The sequence below is a fragment of the Petaurus breviceps genome, unplaced genomic scaffold (genome assembly GCF_028583685.1).
Source record: "Petaurus breviceps papuanus isolate PSGF00001 unplaced genomic scaffold, PetGlider_PUasm1.0 220, whole genome shotgun sequence".
NCBI classification, from domain to species: Eukaryota; Metazoa; Chordata; class Mammalia; order Diprotodontia; family Petauridae; genus Petaurus; species Petaurus breviceps.
Window position 1 is genome coordinate 3346697 of NW_027185876.1, and position 16299 is coordinate 3362995.

At 38.6% G+C, this 16299-nt stretch overlaps 1 protein-coding gene across 1 annotated transcript in view; it reads right to left on the minus strand.

Annotated features, from left to right (window-relative positions):
• CLCA1 (chloride channel accessory 1) overlaps window positions 1-16299 on the minus strand; it is a 46015-nt gene continuing 29716 nt past the window's right edge. Inside the window, exons 10-14 of the mRNA XM_069094520.1 lie at window positions 15378-15593; window positions 14429-14690; window positions 8903-9067; window positions 7146-7382; window positions 1-586 (exon numbers count right to left, since the gene is read on the minus strand). Of these exons, the coding sequence (XP_068950621.1) occupies window positions 252-586; window positions 7146-7382; window positions 8903-9067; window positions 14429-14690; window positions 15378-15593 (1215 nt within the window). The 3' untranslated portion in view covers window positions 1-251. The remainder of the gene's footprint in view (window positions 587-7145; window positions 7383-8902; window positions 9068-14428; window positions 14691-15377; window positions 15594-16299) is intronic.

Genomic DNA, 16299 nt, shown 5'->3' on the forward strand with positions numbered 1-16299 from the left:
TACAGGATGGTAAATGAAAAGCTGATAATTGTTATACTTGGCTAAATAGTTCTTTCACATACACATACAGATATTTTTTATTTAATCACCCTCATGTCAATGTTTCCTTCCTAGATACGGTTCAGAAATATATCTGATAAACATTTATAATAAAAAGGGAAATAGATGAGGTGGGAGAAATCCAGAGGAGAAACTGGATTTTGAACTCATCTCACAAACTCTGAGCTTCAGGTCTCTATTCATATGGCTCTTTACTTGGGTATTGTCAGTCGCAGCTCACCCAACCACTGCCACACTATTTTAAAGATATGACTGCTGGCGCAAGGGGTATCTTCTGGAGGTATAAATATAGATACTTGTGCAATGTTGGATAATTTGGACTTCAGGTTTTCATCATCAACAGCCTGGATGGCAATGTAGATATTGGTGCCATTTACTAGATTGATGCCTTTTGGCTCAAACACAAAGGACTCCTGGGTATTGGCCTCCTTAGGGATCAGGTCAGTAGTGTTCACTTGGAGAGCATCATCAAACTTATCCAGCAGGTCAAGGATACTTTCACTTATTCGTATAATGTACTGTTGGGCTAAAAGGAGATAAAACTACTTATAATATTTGAACAGATTTAATAAAGTAAAAATATAAAAAAAATCACAGAGATCAGAAAAATGTGTTTTCCCCAAGAGATCAAATGGCAAGCCATAGTTACAGTCTTATCTAGCATTCCATTTAAGGTCTTGTATATGCATCCTTGACAAAGTGATAAATTTCAAGCAGGTACCTATACAATACATCTCCACAGGGACCATTCCTCCCAAGGAAGAGAAATGACATTTCTAGTTAAGTTCTTTAGGGATTGAGTTCTGGGTAGGTTTTGAAGTTACTTCCAAAGGGGGTAACTTAGTTCTACAGAACATTTCTATCTTATTCCTAAACCTGCCCCCTCCATCTACTTTTTATTCTTCCAGGCTCTAAACTTCTATCTTCTCTGATACAAATAGGCTTGCTACGAGCTTTGCTACAGTTCCTTTAGTAAAATATCTCATGGGAGAGGTGGAGCCAAGATCATGGAGTAAAGGCAGGGATTTGCCTGAACTCTCCCCAAACCCCTCCAAATACCTTTAAAAAAATTATTCTTAAAAAATTCTAGTGCAACACAACCCACAAAAAGGTGGAGTGAAACAAATTTCCCGCCCAAGACAACTTGAAAGGTTAGCAGGAAAGGTCTGTTGTACCAGGTTAAAATAAGTGCAAAGTCAAGTGCAGGCTGCTTTAGCACAGACCAGCCTCAGCAAAGCAGGAGCAGGCTTTGGGAGTGATGGAATTAGCAGGGGCCATGGCAGCTTCCAGAGCTCTCAGCCCACAGACAGTAATGGGGTTGAACAACTGGTTAGAATGAGATTACAGAGTTTTTTTTTTTTTTTTGCTAACACTGAAGCAGGACTTTATTGCTTTCCCAGTACTTGAACCCCGGTCCTGGGTGGCAGTCCCAGGGTGAGGAGGGGCACCAACATAACAGAAATTTCAGCCACAGCCAAGGAGGAACCCTCCTTATAGTTCCAGGGCAGAAATGAGGGCTTGTGGTCTCTCACAGACAAGAGCACAGGCCAGGAGAGTAGTAAACACCTCTCCTTAGCTTATACCACCTTGGAAGAACTGAAAACTTATAAGTCCCTAGAAGTCTCTCTGAAAACAGCTTCACAAACCCCCTGAATTGTGGAACGGTGCATCCTCCACCCTGGAAGCAGAGCCCTACTTTAACAGACTTAAAAGTTAACTAATAAGCTGGGAAAATGAGTAAACAATGGGGAAAAAACCTCTGACTATTGAAAGTTACTATGGTGACAAGGAAAATCAAAACACACACAGAAGAAGGCAACAAAGTCAAAGCTTCTCCATCCAAAGCCTCCAAAAAAATATTGAATTGTTCTCAGGCCACAGAAGAGATCAAAAAGAATTTTGACAATCAAGAAAAAGAGGTAAAGGAAAAATTGGGAAGAGAAATAAGAGTGATGCAAGAAAATCATAAAAAAACAAGTCAACAGCTTGGTAAAGGAGACGTAAAAAAAATGAAGAAAACAAAACCTTAAAAAACATGCTAGGCCAAATGGTAAAAGAGGTCCAAAAAGTCAATGAGGAGAAGAATGCCTTAAAAAGTCAAATTGGCCAAATGGAAAAGGTCCAAAAGCTGACTGAAGAAAATAATTCCTTAAAAATTAGAATGGAGTAAATGGAAGCTAATGAGAAATCAGGAAATGATAACACAAAACCAAAAGAATGAAAAAAAGAAGATAACGTGAAATGTCTCATTAGAAAAACAACTGACCTGGAAAAATAATTTTAAAATTTTGGGGCTACCTGAAATCCATGATCAAAAAAAGAGCCTAGACATCATCTTTCAAGAAATTATCAAGGAAAACTTCCCTGATGTTCTAGAACCAGAGGATAAAATAGAAATGGAAAGACTCAGAGGTCCAAAAGAAAAACTACCAGGAATATTATAACCAAATTTCAGATTTCCTAGGTCCAGGAGAAAATGCTTCAAGCAGCCAGAAAGAAACAATTCAAGTATTGTGGAGCCACAGTTAAGATAACACAAGATTTTAGCAGCTTCTACATTAAAGGATTGAAGGCTTGTAATATGATATCCTGGAGGGCAAAGGAGCTAGGATTGCAGCCAAGAATCACCTACCCAGAAAAAGTATACTCTTTCAGGGGAAAAAATGGACATGCAATGAGAAAGAGGACTTTTACTCATTCTTAATGAAAAGACCTGAGCTGAATAGAAAATTTGACATTCAAGTACAAGACTGAAGAGAAGCACAAAAAAGTAAACAGGAAAGGGAAATCATAAGGAACTTAATAAGTTTAACCTGTTTACATTCCTACATGGGAAGATATATATAAGTGATAAGACTTTTCTCATTATTAAGGTATTTAGAAGGAGCATATATAGATAGAGGGCACAGATGTGAGTTAAATATGAAGGAATGCTATCTAAAAAGTAAAATTAAGGGTTGAGAGAGAGGAATGTACCAGGAGAAAGAGAAAGGGAGAGGTAAAATGAGGTTAATTATCTTATGTAAAAGAGGCAAGAAAAAGCTTTTGCTTGGGGAAGGAAAGAGGGGGGATGTGAGGGGGTGGGGAATAAGTGAACTTTACTCCTAGAGTTGGCTCAAAGAGGGAATAACATACACACTCAATTGGGTATAGAAATCTCTCTTACCCTATAGGAAAATAGGAGGGGGGAGGCAATAAGAGAAGGTGGGAAGATGAAAGGGAAGAGAGTTTGGGGGAGGGAGTAGTCAGAAGCAAAACATTTCAAGGAGGAACACGGTGAAAGAAGGGAGAGAATAGAATAGAGGGGGGAATAGGATGGAAGGAAATACAGTTAGCAATGGTAACTGTGAAAAAAAAATTTGAAGCAAGTTTCTCTGATGAAGGCCTCATTTTTCAAACATATAGAGAATTGTGTCAAATTTATAAAAATAAGAGCCATTCTCCAATTGATAAATGATCAAAAGATATTATCAGTTTTCAGATGAAGTAATCAAAGCTATCTAAAGTCACCAATCAAGGCAGCACACTTGAAGGCTGCTGCTGTGATATATTTTAGGGGTCAGATTACACTATTCAAAAGAAACTAAAGGATTGGGGGGCAGAGCCAAGATGGAGGCATAGAAGCAGGAAAACTCCATGGGTTCCCTCCATAACCACCTCAAACACCTATAAAATATGACTCTAAACAAATTTTAGAGCAACAGAACCCACAAAGTAACAGAGAAACACAAATCTCCTGCTGAAGGCAGCCCAGCAGGTGGACAGGAAGGGTTCATCTCAGTGTGCTGGAAGCTGAGCTCAGCCCCATGTGAGCTCATGGTTTAAGCCCCATGGTGGCATCAACCAGCAGCGGCCTGAGCGGACTTCAGGAGAGTAGATCACCAGCAGCAGTGGTGGTTTCCAGAATTATGAACCCATAAATGGCAAAAGGTGAGAGGTCAGCGTAGAACTCTGTTGGAACTGTGGGGGGGACAAGGTGCAGGTCTGGCGCCTGCCCCTGCAGCTAGGAGTGGCGGGGGTGCAGTGGCCCTGCAGCCACCTCCACGTGACTGCTTCAGAGCTTCTGGCCTGCAGATCATAGAGGGGGCCAAGTGAATATTCAGAAGGTAATAATTCTTGCTTTAACCTGCCTGGATTGCTGTTTTGGGTGGTGGTCCTGAGGTGTATGACCAGTGAGCCAGAGTTTGTGGGGGCTGCAGAGATGGTGCCCTTCTAATAGCTCCAGAAGCTGTGAAACCCCAGCGATTTGGGACAAAGCTCTCCCCTCTGGAAGCAGAGTTCTACTGTAGCAAAGAGCTCAAAAGTCAAGTAATTGAGTGGCAATATGAGCAAGCAAAGGAAGCAAAGCAAGCGCAGCAATCCAATTTTAGATTCCTTTTTTGGGGACAAAAAGGATCAAAGCATGAAACAGGAGGAAGACAACAAAATCAGAACTCCTGAATCAAAAGCTTCCAAGAAAAATATGAATTGGTTACAGGCCATGGAGGAGCTCAAGAAGGATTTGAAAATCAAGTAAGAGAAGTGGAGGAAAAATTGTGAAGAGAAATGAGAATGATGCAAGAAAATCATGAAAAGAGAGTCAACAACATGATTGAAGAAAATAATACCTTAAAAAATAGATTAACTCATAAGGCAAAAGTGGCCCAAAGAGCCAATGAGGAGAAGAATGCCTTAAAAAGCCAAATTTGCCAGATGGAAAAAGAATTTCAAAAGCTCACTGAAGAGAATAATTCCTTCAGAATTAGATTGGAGCAAATGGAAGCTAATGACTTTATGAAAAATCAAGATACTATTAAAAAGAAACTGAATGATTCACAATTCATAAAAACTTAACAGCTTATTACCAGGGTGGCCTCATGATCTTAAACATACACAAAAGTATATAACAGAGTGTTCAAGTAAAGGCTTCTTGGAGGTGTCTCCTCCCCACACTGCTGTTGCAGGCTCCCACCTGGCACTCTCAGGTCCACACATGCTTTAATAAGCCAAAGAGTTCAAGTCCCAACATTGCTTCAGCCCCTGCTGAGGGGCAACTGGGTGACAAAGCCAACAGGGTGGGTCCCTGTGGGTTATGGCACTTCCCCTCACCCCACCATAAACAACTTTATGCCCTGGGTCCCAGTCCATCCCAGGGGGCATGGCAAGAAAGCATGCTCACTGCTCTGGCTCTGCTGCAAAGCCTATATTGTGACTTGGGGATGAGTTCCAAGTTCTGGGGTTCCTCCTCCTGCAGGTCCAGGGGCCAACCATTCCTGGCTCACAAGCAGGCAGCTCTCCATTCCTGCTCCATGTTCCACCTCATGGAGGAAGGGACTGCTCCACTCCATGCTTTCCCTGCTCCTGCCTGGGTCCATACACAGCAGGCTCCAAGGGCCCCTGCCCCCCGCTTCTGTCTCTGGCCCACACCACCCCAACTCTGGGACAGCTTGTTCTCCTCCAGCTTCACATAGGGAGGAGCCACTCTGGTTTGGGCAAAATAATCCAATAATTGGAAAGCCTCATGACCCAGAACCTAATTGGACAGCTGTGATATCTCAACTCAGAATGTATATATATGCCTTTGACTAATAGGCTCAAAATCAGAAGGCACCAAAGCCTTGTGACCCAGCACCTAATTGGACAGCTGTGAATTAGTAGGGTTCAAAGGAGACTGATCCGTCAGATGTTTACAATTTAGCTTGAGTCTGGGAAACTAAACTCTAAGAAACAACAACAACAAAAATTCTACCTTATTTGCACTCATACCATATGAAAAAATACTCTAAATCACTATCGATTAAAAGAAATGCAGATTAAAACAATTCTTACGTACTATCTATTAGATTGGTTAATAGGACAAAAAAGGTAAACGACAAATGTTGGAGGGAATGTGGGAAAAATGACACTTCAATGCGCTGTTGGTGGATATGTGAATTGATCCAACCATTCTGTAGATCAATTTGGAACTATGCCCAAAAGGCTATAAAACCATGCACACCCTTTGAGCTAGAAATACCACTACTCCTAGGTGTGTATCCCAAAAGAGATAAACATTTAAAAAGGCAAAGGGCCTATACATACAAAAATATTTATAGCAACTCTTTTCTAGGGGTCAAGAATTAGAAGTTGAGGGGATGCCTATCAATTGGGGAATGGCTGTACAAATTGTGGTATATGATCATGATAGAATACTCTTGTATTATAAGAAATGATGAGTAAAATGTTCTCAGAAAAACCTGGAAAGACTTGCATGAGCTGATGCAAAGTAAAATGTACTGTGTACAAAGTAGAAGCAATATTGTAACAGGATCAGCTACGAATGACTTATCAATTCTCAGCAATACAATGATCTGAGACAATTCTGAAAGACTTAGGGTGAAAAATGCTATCCATCTTCAGAGAAAGGACTCTTGGTGTCTGAAACAGATTGAAGCATACTTTTAAAATTACTTTCCTTATTTTTCTTGAGATTTTCCCCCCTTGTCTATGTTTTCTTTCATGATATGACTATTATGAATATGTTTTGAAGGACTACACTTGTATAACCTATATGGAATTGCTTGCCTTCTCAGTGGTGATGGGGGCGGGGAGGGAGAGAATTTGAAACTCAAAATTTAAAAACAAATGTTAAACATTGTTTTTACGTGTGACTGCAGAAAAATAAAATAAAAGCTAAACAGTTATCTCAGTATGAAACCATGAATTTCTGGGAATATATTTTCTTTTTAAAACTACCTTTTCCAACTGCCCTCTCTTCAGTAGAGGGTGTTCAAGAATGGCTAGGTGGTTACTTGTTGGGTGTGTTAGAGAGGGGATGTTTGTTTGGGTATAGGTTGGATTAGATGGTCTCAGAGTTCCCATCTAGCATTAATAATCCACGTTCCTTGTGAGTGTTCTTTCCCTCTCGAAATTCCTTTGATGTCTTTTGTATATTATTTACATTTACTTAACTGTGTTCATGTTGTATCTCCCCACCAGAACACAAGCTCCTTGAGGGCAGAGACTCTGTCTTTCTCCAGTGCCTATCATATTGCCTTGCACGGAGCAGACACTTTGGAAGTGGCTGCTGCCTTTTGTTTTAAATGATAACCAAACTTCAGACTTACCTTGTCCATAGTCATAGTCATCCCCAGGAGCTGTCCATGTCAGATTAATGTGATTTCCTTCTATCTGAGCCTTGAGGTCAGTGATTTGGCATGGGGGGAATACATCTTGAATGGAGCCACTTGGAATGTTGGTTACTATAAATGAACCTCCTGAGGCTGTTCTGGTGAAACACACTTGCTTTCCTTGAAGGTCACTGACATCAAAGTTTGGTCTTGGTGGATTCATTTTTACTTCTCCTGCATGGAAGAAGTCACTCACATCTTTAGGCACAATACCACATGCTTGCTGCATATTTTCCTTATATATGATCACTTTTTTCTTCTCATTAACGCTACCATCTTCTGCTAAATTCAGTGACCAAGCCATGAGTCTAGTTGGCAAGGAGGAAAAGGAAGCAAGGAAATATCCTAGCTGTCTTTCCCAAAGACTAAGTTTGCTAGAATCCACTCATTTGGAAAAGCTATGTCACCTCCTCTGCCTATCTATTAATTCTCTACATTTTCCACATCCTATCTCATAGTCTGCCTCCTCCTGACTGCCCTAGCCTCAAGTGAGCGGTTAGAGTTATTCTAGCATAGAATAGACTTGTTCAGTGGATTGCTCCAACACTAGAGAGCTTCAAGCAGAGAATCTAGATGGTATTTTTTTTTAGAGGGGACTCCTGCTCCAGTAGTGGGTTGGTCCAGAAGGCTGTGGAGGTCCCTTCCAGTTCTGACATGCTGTGATGTGATTTGTAGCCCTGACCTTTCTACTTCTACTCAAACATTTGTGTCTGTGACTGTGAGCAGTACTGGAATATTTAAGGCTTAGAAACCTGATTCTTCTACCAGTTAGAGATAGTCTGGGTCTGCTTCCTTGTGTTATACATGCCTATTGAATTTTTTATGTAAGACAGACATACTGGACTTACAGTAAGATGCACCTGGTAGGTAGCCTCTCAATTGAACAATTGTAGAACCTCAGAGTTGCAAGGCACCCAAATGGCCATCTAGTCCATATTGTATGAAAATGGCCCCCCTCTACAACAAACCTGATTAGTCATTCATACTGGACTTGAAGTTCTTCAGTGATGGGGAGCCCATGTAGTGAGGGGAAGCTCTCCTTACCGAGGCAGCTCATTTCACTGTGGGGGAACTCTAACTGTTCAGAGGTTTTCTTTCTATCAAGCCTAGATCTTCCTCTTTGTAACTTGTACCTACTGAGCTTAGTTCTGTCCCCTGGGGCCAAGCAGAACAAGTCCAATCTCTCTTCCTGGGATATTCATTCACCTGTATGAGGCTAAACAGCCTCACTGCCTTCAACAAGTTCCATAAGGAATCTTTAGTTTAAGATCCAAGATGTGTCAAAGTTCAGTTAGCTCCCCTCTTGCCATTGACGTAAGACAGTAGCATATTGGTTATGGGAAGTTTCCAAGAAAACTATGAAAACAAAGTTAATGAATTGGGAAAAGAGATCTAAAATCCTAAGGAACAATATAACTCCTCAAAAAGAATTGGGCAAGGTGAAAGGGATGATGTCATAAGACATCAAGAAATAAAATAAAATCAAAAGAATGAAAAATAGAAGAGCATATGAAACATCTTATTAGAAAAACAACTGATCTGGAGAGTAGTTCAAGGAGAAACAATATTAGAATCGTTGGACTACCTGAAAGTTAAATAAAAAATAATATTGATACAATATTGCCAGAAATTATTAGGGAAAATTGCCCTGAAGTTCTAGAAAAAGAAGGTAACATAGATATCAGGTTTCTTACCATTCTCTACCCAGCCTGGTATGTATAAGGCTCCATTCACTTGTGGTCTTGACCTTTGGGTGTTTGTTCCTCCTAGGGCTCTCACTTTTAAGCTGTATCGACCATTTGTTTTGTAGGATCTGAAATACCTTGAATAGACACCATCATTCTTGGAAGCATCAGCACCTTTGTGTAGAAGTAAAGGAGTTAATAAACATTGCATGATAAATGAGTATATAAATTGTCAAATATATACTTGAACATTGGAAGATAGTAACAGATTCAAACTTACATGCCACTTCTACATGCAAACATATATATTTATAAAATACTTGAGAGATGTCAAAGCTTATTACAAACGTGATTTTACTGGAATCTCCCAACAACCCTGCAAGGTAAGTACTATAGCAGTGGTCTGTTAGAGTCAATTTGAACTAGAGATAGCTAATTGGTCAATTTTCAGTGCGAGCATTTACCCCTTGGAAATACCTACAAATTGGGGGCTGGTTTATTTTTTTTGGTTGAATGTCTAGATTAAGAAAGTTATGGAGATTGAACTTAGAAGTGTGTTGTATGTACTTTTCCCTCCAAGAAACCCTATTCTGAAATATTAACCAGCACACTAGATGAAAGATATTCTTGTACCCATTACTCAAATGAGGATATTGAAACAGATCAGTTAAGTGACATTTCCATAGTCAAAGAACTAATAAGTGTAAGAGAGAGGATTTGAACCCATGTCTTTCTTTCTCTCTCCCAATCTCCATATTCAGTCATTTGCCAAGTCTTGTCAATTTCACCTCTATATCATCATTTGCATCAATCTGTTTTTCTCCACTCACACAGCCTCTACTCTGGTTCAGGCATTTGGATGATTATAATAGCTTCCTAATTGGTCTTCTTGCCTCCAGTCTCATCCCTCTGTAATACTCCTAAAACACAGATCTGAACATGTGATTTTGCTATGCAAAAATCTTGAACTGCCCCTATTACCACTATAGAAATCTTGTCAGTGTGTTAAATTCCTCCATAATTTAGCTCCCACATGCCTTTGTAGTATTATTGTCTATTACTCTTTTCATGTAATCTCCATTCCAGTCACACTGGAAGAATAACTGTCCTCTGCATGTCCTTCATTCTCTTACGTCTCTGTCTTTGCTTAAGTGACCCAATAGGCTCCCATTTTTGGAATGTGCCTCTTCTTCACCTCTGATTCTTAGAATCCATCGCTTCCTTCTAAGCATAGCTCAGGTCCCATCTACTCAAGGGCTTTCCAGATTTCTCCTGTTTGTTAGTTTCTTCCCTATTCTCTTCCATACTCACACAGCTGAATCAGTGGCAGCAGTGGTGGTTGCCAGACCTCTCAGCTCACAAATGGTGAAGGGATTGGACAGCGAGTCAGGAGATTTATAGGATTCCCTTTGCTGGCACCAGGGACAGGACTTTTTTGCATTGCCTATACTTGGATCTTGGTTGCAATCTTGGGTCTTAGTCCCAGTGTGAAATACTGTGGGTTTTTTTTTTTGCTTTATGGAGGGGGGAAGGCAGGGCAATTGGGGTTAAGTAACTTGCCCAACGTCACACAGTAAGTGTTAAGTGTCTGAGGCTGGATTTGAACTCAGGTCCTCCTGACTCTAGGGCTGGTACTCTATTCACTGTGCCACCTAGCCGTCCCAATTCCAGTGTGAGGAGGAGAACTATCAAAGTAGAGATTGTAGTCACAGGGGTGCAGGGACCCTGGTTACAGTTATAGATTTGAAAAGAGTTCTTGTAGTTCCTCACAGACCAGAGCACAGGCCAGGAGAATAGTAAACTAGATCATACCACTTTGGAAGAGTCAAAAACCGACAGGTCCCCAGAATTACCTCTGAAAATAGCTACACAAAAAACCCTGAAATTTGGGATAGTACCACTTCCACTGGGGAAGCAGAGCTCCACTTTAGCATACAGTTAAAAGTCCCAAAGTAGGTGGGAAAATGAACAAACAACACAAAAAATTCTGGCCGTAGAAAGTTACTACCATGACAAGGAAGATCAAAACACACCCAGAAGACAGCAAATTCAAAATTCCTTTTTCCAAAGCCTCAAGGTAAAATATGAATTGGTCTTAGGCCATGGAGGGGCTCAAAAACGATTTTGAAAATCAAGTAAGAGAGGTAGAGGAAAATTTGGGAAGAGAATATCATGAAAAAAGAATCAATAGCTTGGTAAATGAGGCACAAAAAATACTTATGAAAATAACATCTTAAAAACCAGAATAGACCAAATGGTAAAAGAGGTACAAAATTCTAATGAAGACAAAAATCTTTGAAAAGCAGAATTGACTGAATGGAAAAAAAATATGCAAAAATTAACTGAAGAGAACTCCTTAAAAAAGTATAATTGGCCAAATGGAAAAGAAGGTACAAAGGCTCACTGAAGAAAATCATTCCTTAAAAGTTAGAAATGGGCAAGCAGAAGCTAAAGACTTTATGATATATCAAGAAAAAAAATTAAATAAAATCAAAAGAAAGAAAAAGCAGAAGAAAATTAATGAAAAAGAAAAAAAATATCTCTTTGGAAATAGAAATGACCTGGAAAATAGATCCAGGAGAGACAATTTAAGAATTATTGGACTACCTATGTTCAAAAAGGCCTAGATATCATCTTCTTTTTTTTTGCCTTTTGGAGGGCAATTGGGGTTAAGTAACTTGCTCAAGGTTACACAGCTAGTTTTTTTGTGGGGGTGTTAAGTGTCTGAGGCTGGAACCAAACTCAGGTCCTCCCAACTCCGGGGCCAGCACTTTACTTACTGCACCACCTAGCCTCCCCCTCTAGATATCATCTTCTAAGAAATTATCAAGGAAAATTGCCCTGATATTCTAGAACCAGAGGGTAAAATAGAAATGGAAAGACTGCATCAATGATCACCTTCTGAAAGAGATACCAAAATGAAAACTCCCAAGAATGTTATAGCCAAATTCTCTATCTCTCAGATCAAGGAAAAAATATTGCAAGTAGCCAAAAAGAAACAATTCAGATACAATGGAGACACAGTCAGGATAATACAAAATTTAGCAGCTTCTACATGAAAGGATTGAAGGGTTTGGAATATGACATTCTGGAGGGCAAAGAGCCAGGATTACAACCAAGAATTGCCTACCCAGCAAAAATGAGTCTTCTTCTTAAGGGGGAAAAATGGATATTCAATGAAAAAGGATTTTCAAGCATTCCTGTTGAAAAGATCAGAACTGAATAGAAAATCTGACTTGCAAGGATACCTATTATCACCACTGTTATTCAGTATAGAACTAGAAATGCTAGCTATAGAAATAAGTGAAGAAAAAGAAATTAGAATAGTGAGGGGAAAACAATAACTTTTTGCAGGTAATATGATAGTATATTTAGAGAATTCCACAGAATCAACTAAAATATTGTTGAAATAATGAACAACTTCAGTAGCATTGCGGGATATTAAATAAACCCACATGAATCATCACCATTTTAATATATTATCAGCAAAGTCCAGCAGCAAGAGATAGAAAGAAAAATTCCAAGTAAAATAACTGCAGATAATATAAAATGCTTGGGGGGCTGCCAAGACAAACTCAGGAATTGCATGAACACAACTACAAAACACTTCACACAAATAAAATCAGATCTAAACAATTAGAGAAATATTAATTGCTCATGGGTAGGCCAAGGCATTATAATAAAGAAAATGACAATTCTACCCAAATTAATTTACTTATTTAGTGCCATTCCAATCAAACAACTAAAAATAATTTTATCGAATTAGAAAAAATAATAACAAAATTCATCTGGAAGAAGAAAAGGTAAAAAATATCAAGGAATTCAATGAAAAAAATGCAAAGGAAGGTGCCCTTACTGTACCTGATCTCAAACCAGATTACAAAGTGGTAATCATCAAAACAATCTGGTACTAGCTACAAAATAAGAGTAGTGTACCACTGGAATGGATTAGATACATAAGACACAATGGTAAATAACCGTAGTAATTGAGTGTTTAATTAACCCAAAGACCCCAGGTTCTCGGATAAGACCTCAACATTTGACAAAAAATTTATGGGAAAACTGGAAAGCCATTTGACAGAAAAAAGCTATAGGACAACATCATAAACCTTATACCAAGAGAAGGACAAAATAGGTACATGCTTTAGACATAAAGGGCCATATCATAAGAATATTAAGGGAGCATGGACATTTTTACCTGTCAGAGATGTGGAAAAGGAAAGAATTTATGACTAAAAAAGAGATAGAACCAAGAGAATTAAAATGTATACTTTTGATTAAATAAAATTAAAATGATTTTGCACAAACAAAACCAGTTCAGTTAAGATTAGAAGGAAAGCATAAAATTGGGAGGGGGGATTTTTTTACAGAAAGTATCTCTGGTAAAAGTCACATTTTCTAAATATATGGAGAACTGAGTCAAATTTATAAGAATACAAGTCATTCCCCAATTGGCAAATGGTCAAAGGATATGAATTGACAGTTTTCAGATGAAGTTAAAGTTATCTATAGTCATATAAAAAAAGTTCTAAATCATTATTGATTAGAAAAATGCAAGTTAAAACAATTTTGAGGTACCACCTCATACTTATTAGATTTATTAATATGATAGAAAAGGAAAATGATAAATGTTGAAGAACATGTGGGAAAATTTCAACACTAATGCATTGCTGGTTGAGTAGTGAACTGGTCTAACCCATTCTGGAGAGTAATTTGGAACTGTGTCCAAAGGGCAATCAAATTGCATACTCTTTGATCCAGCAAATACCATTATTAGGTCTGTATTCCAAAGGATCATAAAAAAGGGGAAAAGACCTATATATACAAAAATATTTGTAGCAGCTCTCTTTGTGGTGGCAAAGAATTGGAAATTGGGAGGGTGTCCATCAACTGAGGAATGATTGAACTTGTTCTGATATATGAATGTAATGGGATACTGTTGTACTGTTAAAAAAAGATGAGAAGGCAGATTTCAGAAAAACTTGAAAAGAATTATGTGAACTGATCCAAAGTGAAGTAAGCAGAAAGAGGAGAACACTGTACACAATAACAACAACTTTGGGTGATAATCAACTATGATTGTCTCAGCTCTTCTCAGCAATACAATGATCCAAGACAATCCCAAAAGATTCACTATGGCAAATACCATCCACATCTAGACAAGGAACTGATGGAGTCTGAGTGCAGATAAAAGCATGCTATTTTCCTTTTTTGTTGGTTTTTTTTTTTTTGCTTTTGCAAATTATAATTTTTTTTGCAAACACTTTCTTCTTTTACAATATGACAAATACGGAAATAGATTTTACATGATTGTACATATATAATGTATATTGAATAATTTACCATCTTTAAAGGAGTGTAGGGTAGGTAGGCAGGAAGGGAGAAAATTTGGGACTCAAAATTTTATAAAAAAATGAATATTAAAAATTGTCTTTACATGTAATTGGAAAACATAAATATTATTAAAAAGAAAAAAAATCTTACTCCCTTCTTAAAAGACAAACAACATTAAGGCTATTATGGGGGATAAGTTACCTGAACCATTATCCAAAAGTTCCAAAGTCACTGTTGTTCCATCAGTTGATTCAATGAGAGCTGTTACAGTGGCTCCTATAATAGGCAGGGATCCTTGGCGAACTTCTGCATAAACAATCATTGGATTAGGGAAGGTGCTGGTGTCTTTATTCATTTTAGAATCCACTGTAATGGGAGGTACATTAGGATTTGCAGCACGAGAAGTTACTGTCAAAGTCAGGGTTTGTGCACTTGACTTAAGGCCATAAGTCCAAATTCCAACCTGAAAAATTCAACAGAAATTCATTAAAGCAAAACAGTATTAAGATCTTTCCTACCTTTTCTGTTATTCATTATCTATCTTAACCTGTTATCTAATTTATATAAGTGAAATTTAAGAAAACCATCTGCTAGAGATTTTGTATGACTTTGCTTCTCTATCAGTTGTGACAGTCATTTCAAACCGTTCTTCCCTGTGAGTACAGCATCTAGAATACATAATACTGATGACTATTGAAACCTTTGCTCTGTAAAATGTGACCTGAAAGGTATACCCTTGCCATAGTCCTTTCTCCTCAGAAGTAAGGCAAAGATGTTGGATATCAGAATATGTGTCCTAAAATTCTGGACGGGGAAATAGGGTGTCATAAGTATGTTCACACCAATCAGAAAAGGTTCTATAGCTTCCTGGCTTGCCATCCTAACCTTCTTTGTATTCTAGCCCATTTTCTGCTCTTCTGATATAGCGTATGAGTCCTTTTGTTGCTACAGTATAATTTTTTTTAAACCTTGGCTTTTTGTAGTCAGATCATCACATTTTGAGGAGAACAAGTAGAATAAGAATGAATTTTTTTTAGTACAAAAAACCTATTGTCAATCAATAATAGTTACAAAGTTAGAATATTGATATTAAAGTCTTGACTCCATTTTCTGAAAATCTTAAGAAAACACATGAGAAAAGAAAGCTCACCTTTGCAGTGTTTGGTATTTGGAGGTGTGCCATTTTGGATTTTGCATCCACTGAAAAAGTACTATATGTTTTCCCACTGGGATCTGAGACAAACATTTGAGGTTGTTTTGCTGTCCATGTGACAAGAAATAGAGTGTCATTGCCTACTGTGCTGTCAACAATAACTGTGCCATTCATCCACTCCCCATCCTTCAGAGTGGCTCCCTCACTTGTGAGCTGTTAAGAAAATGTAACAAAACATTTAGTGACTGGGCAAAGGAAGAAGTCATCAGCAGTCATATCATAGTTAATCTGAAGGACATGTCAATGGGTGAAAAACTATGAATTACAGAGAAGGATCCAGTATGCATTGGTAGAGGAAGTTTCCTTACCTGGAAGTTCCCTATAACCAATTAGAGGCCCCTTTCCTCTCTCTAGTTAGTATCCATTAGGAGGTAGGATTGTCAAGAGAGGAGACAGTTGTTAAGGCTATACAAATGTGCATGAATAATATTCCTGGCATAGAGAATGAAATCCTTTCTTTTGATTCTAAGGTGATATTCAAGTTTCACTCATTCACTCTCTCCACCTCTTTACTTTTTTCTTCTCAACTTCCCTTCTAAATCAAATTCCCTCCATTGTGAATGGGGAGAGAATAAAACTGTCACCTAAGTCAGGCTCTTGGTTGAACCCCTTGCTTTTGAATCAGCTTCTCAGCAGTGATGACAGGCAGTATTTTTGGTGGGTGGAAGGGATATCTTGAGTCAGAGTACAGAGATTTGGAGTACTCTCTGTCCCCAAGGAGCTCACATCTGAGTAGGGGGTGGGAACAACATTAAAAATTAAAACAAGGTGGGGGGGAAGCTAGGTGTCACAGTGAGTAAAGCACAGGCCCTGGAGTCAGGAGGACCCAAGTTAGGTTCCGGCCTCAGACACTTAACAC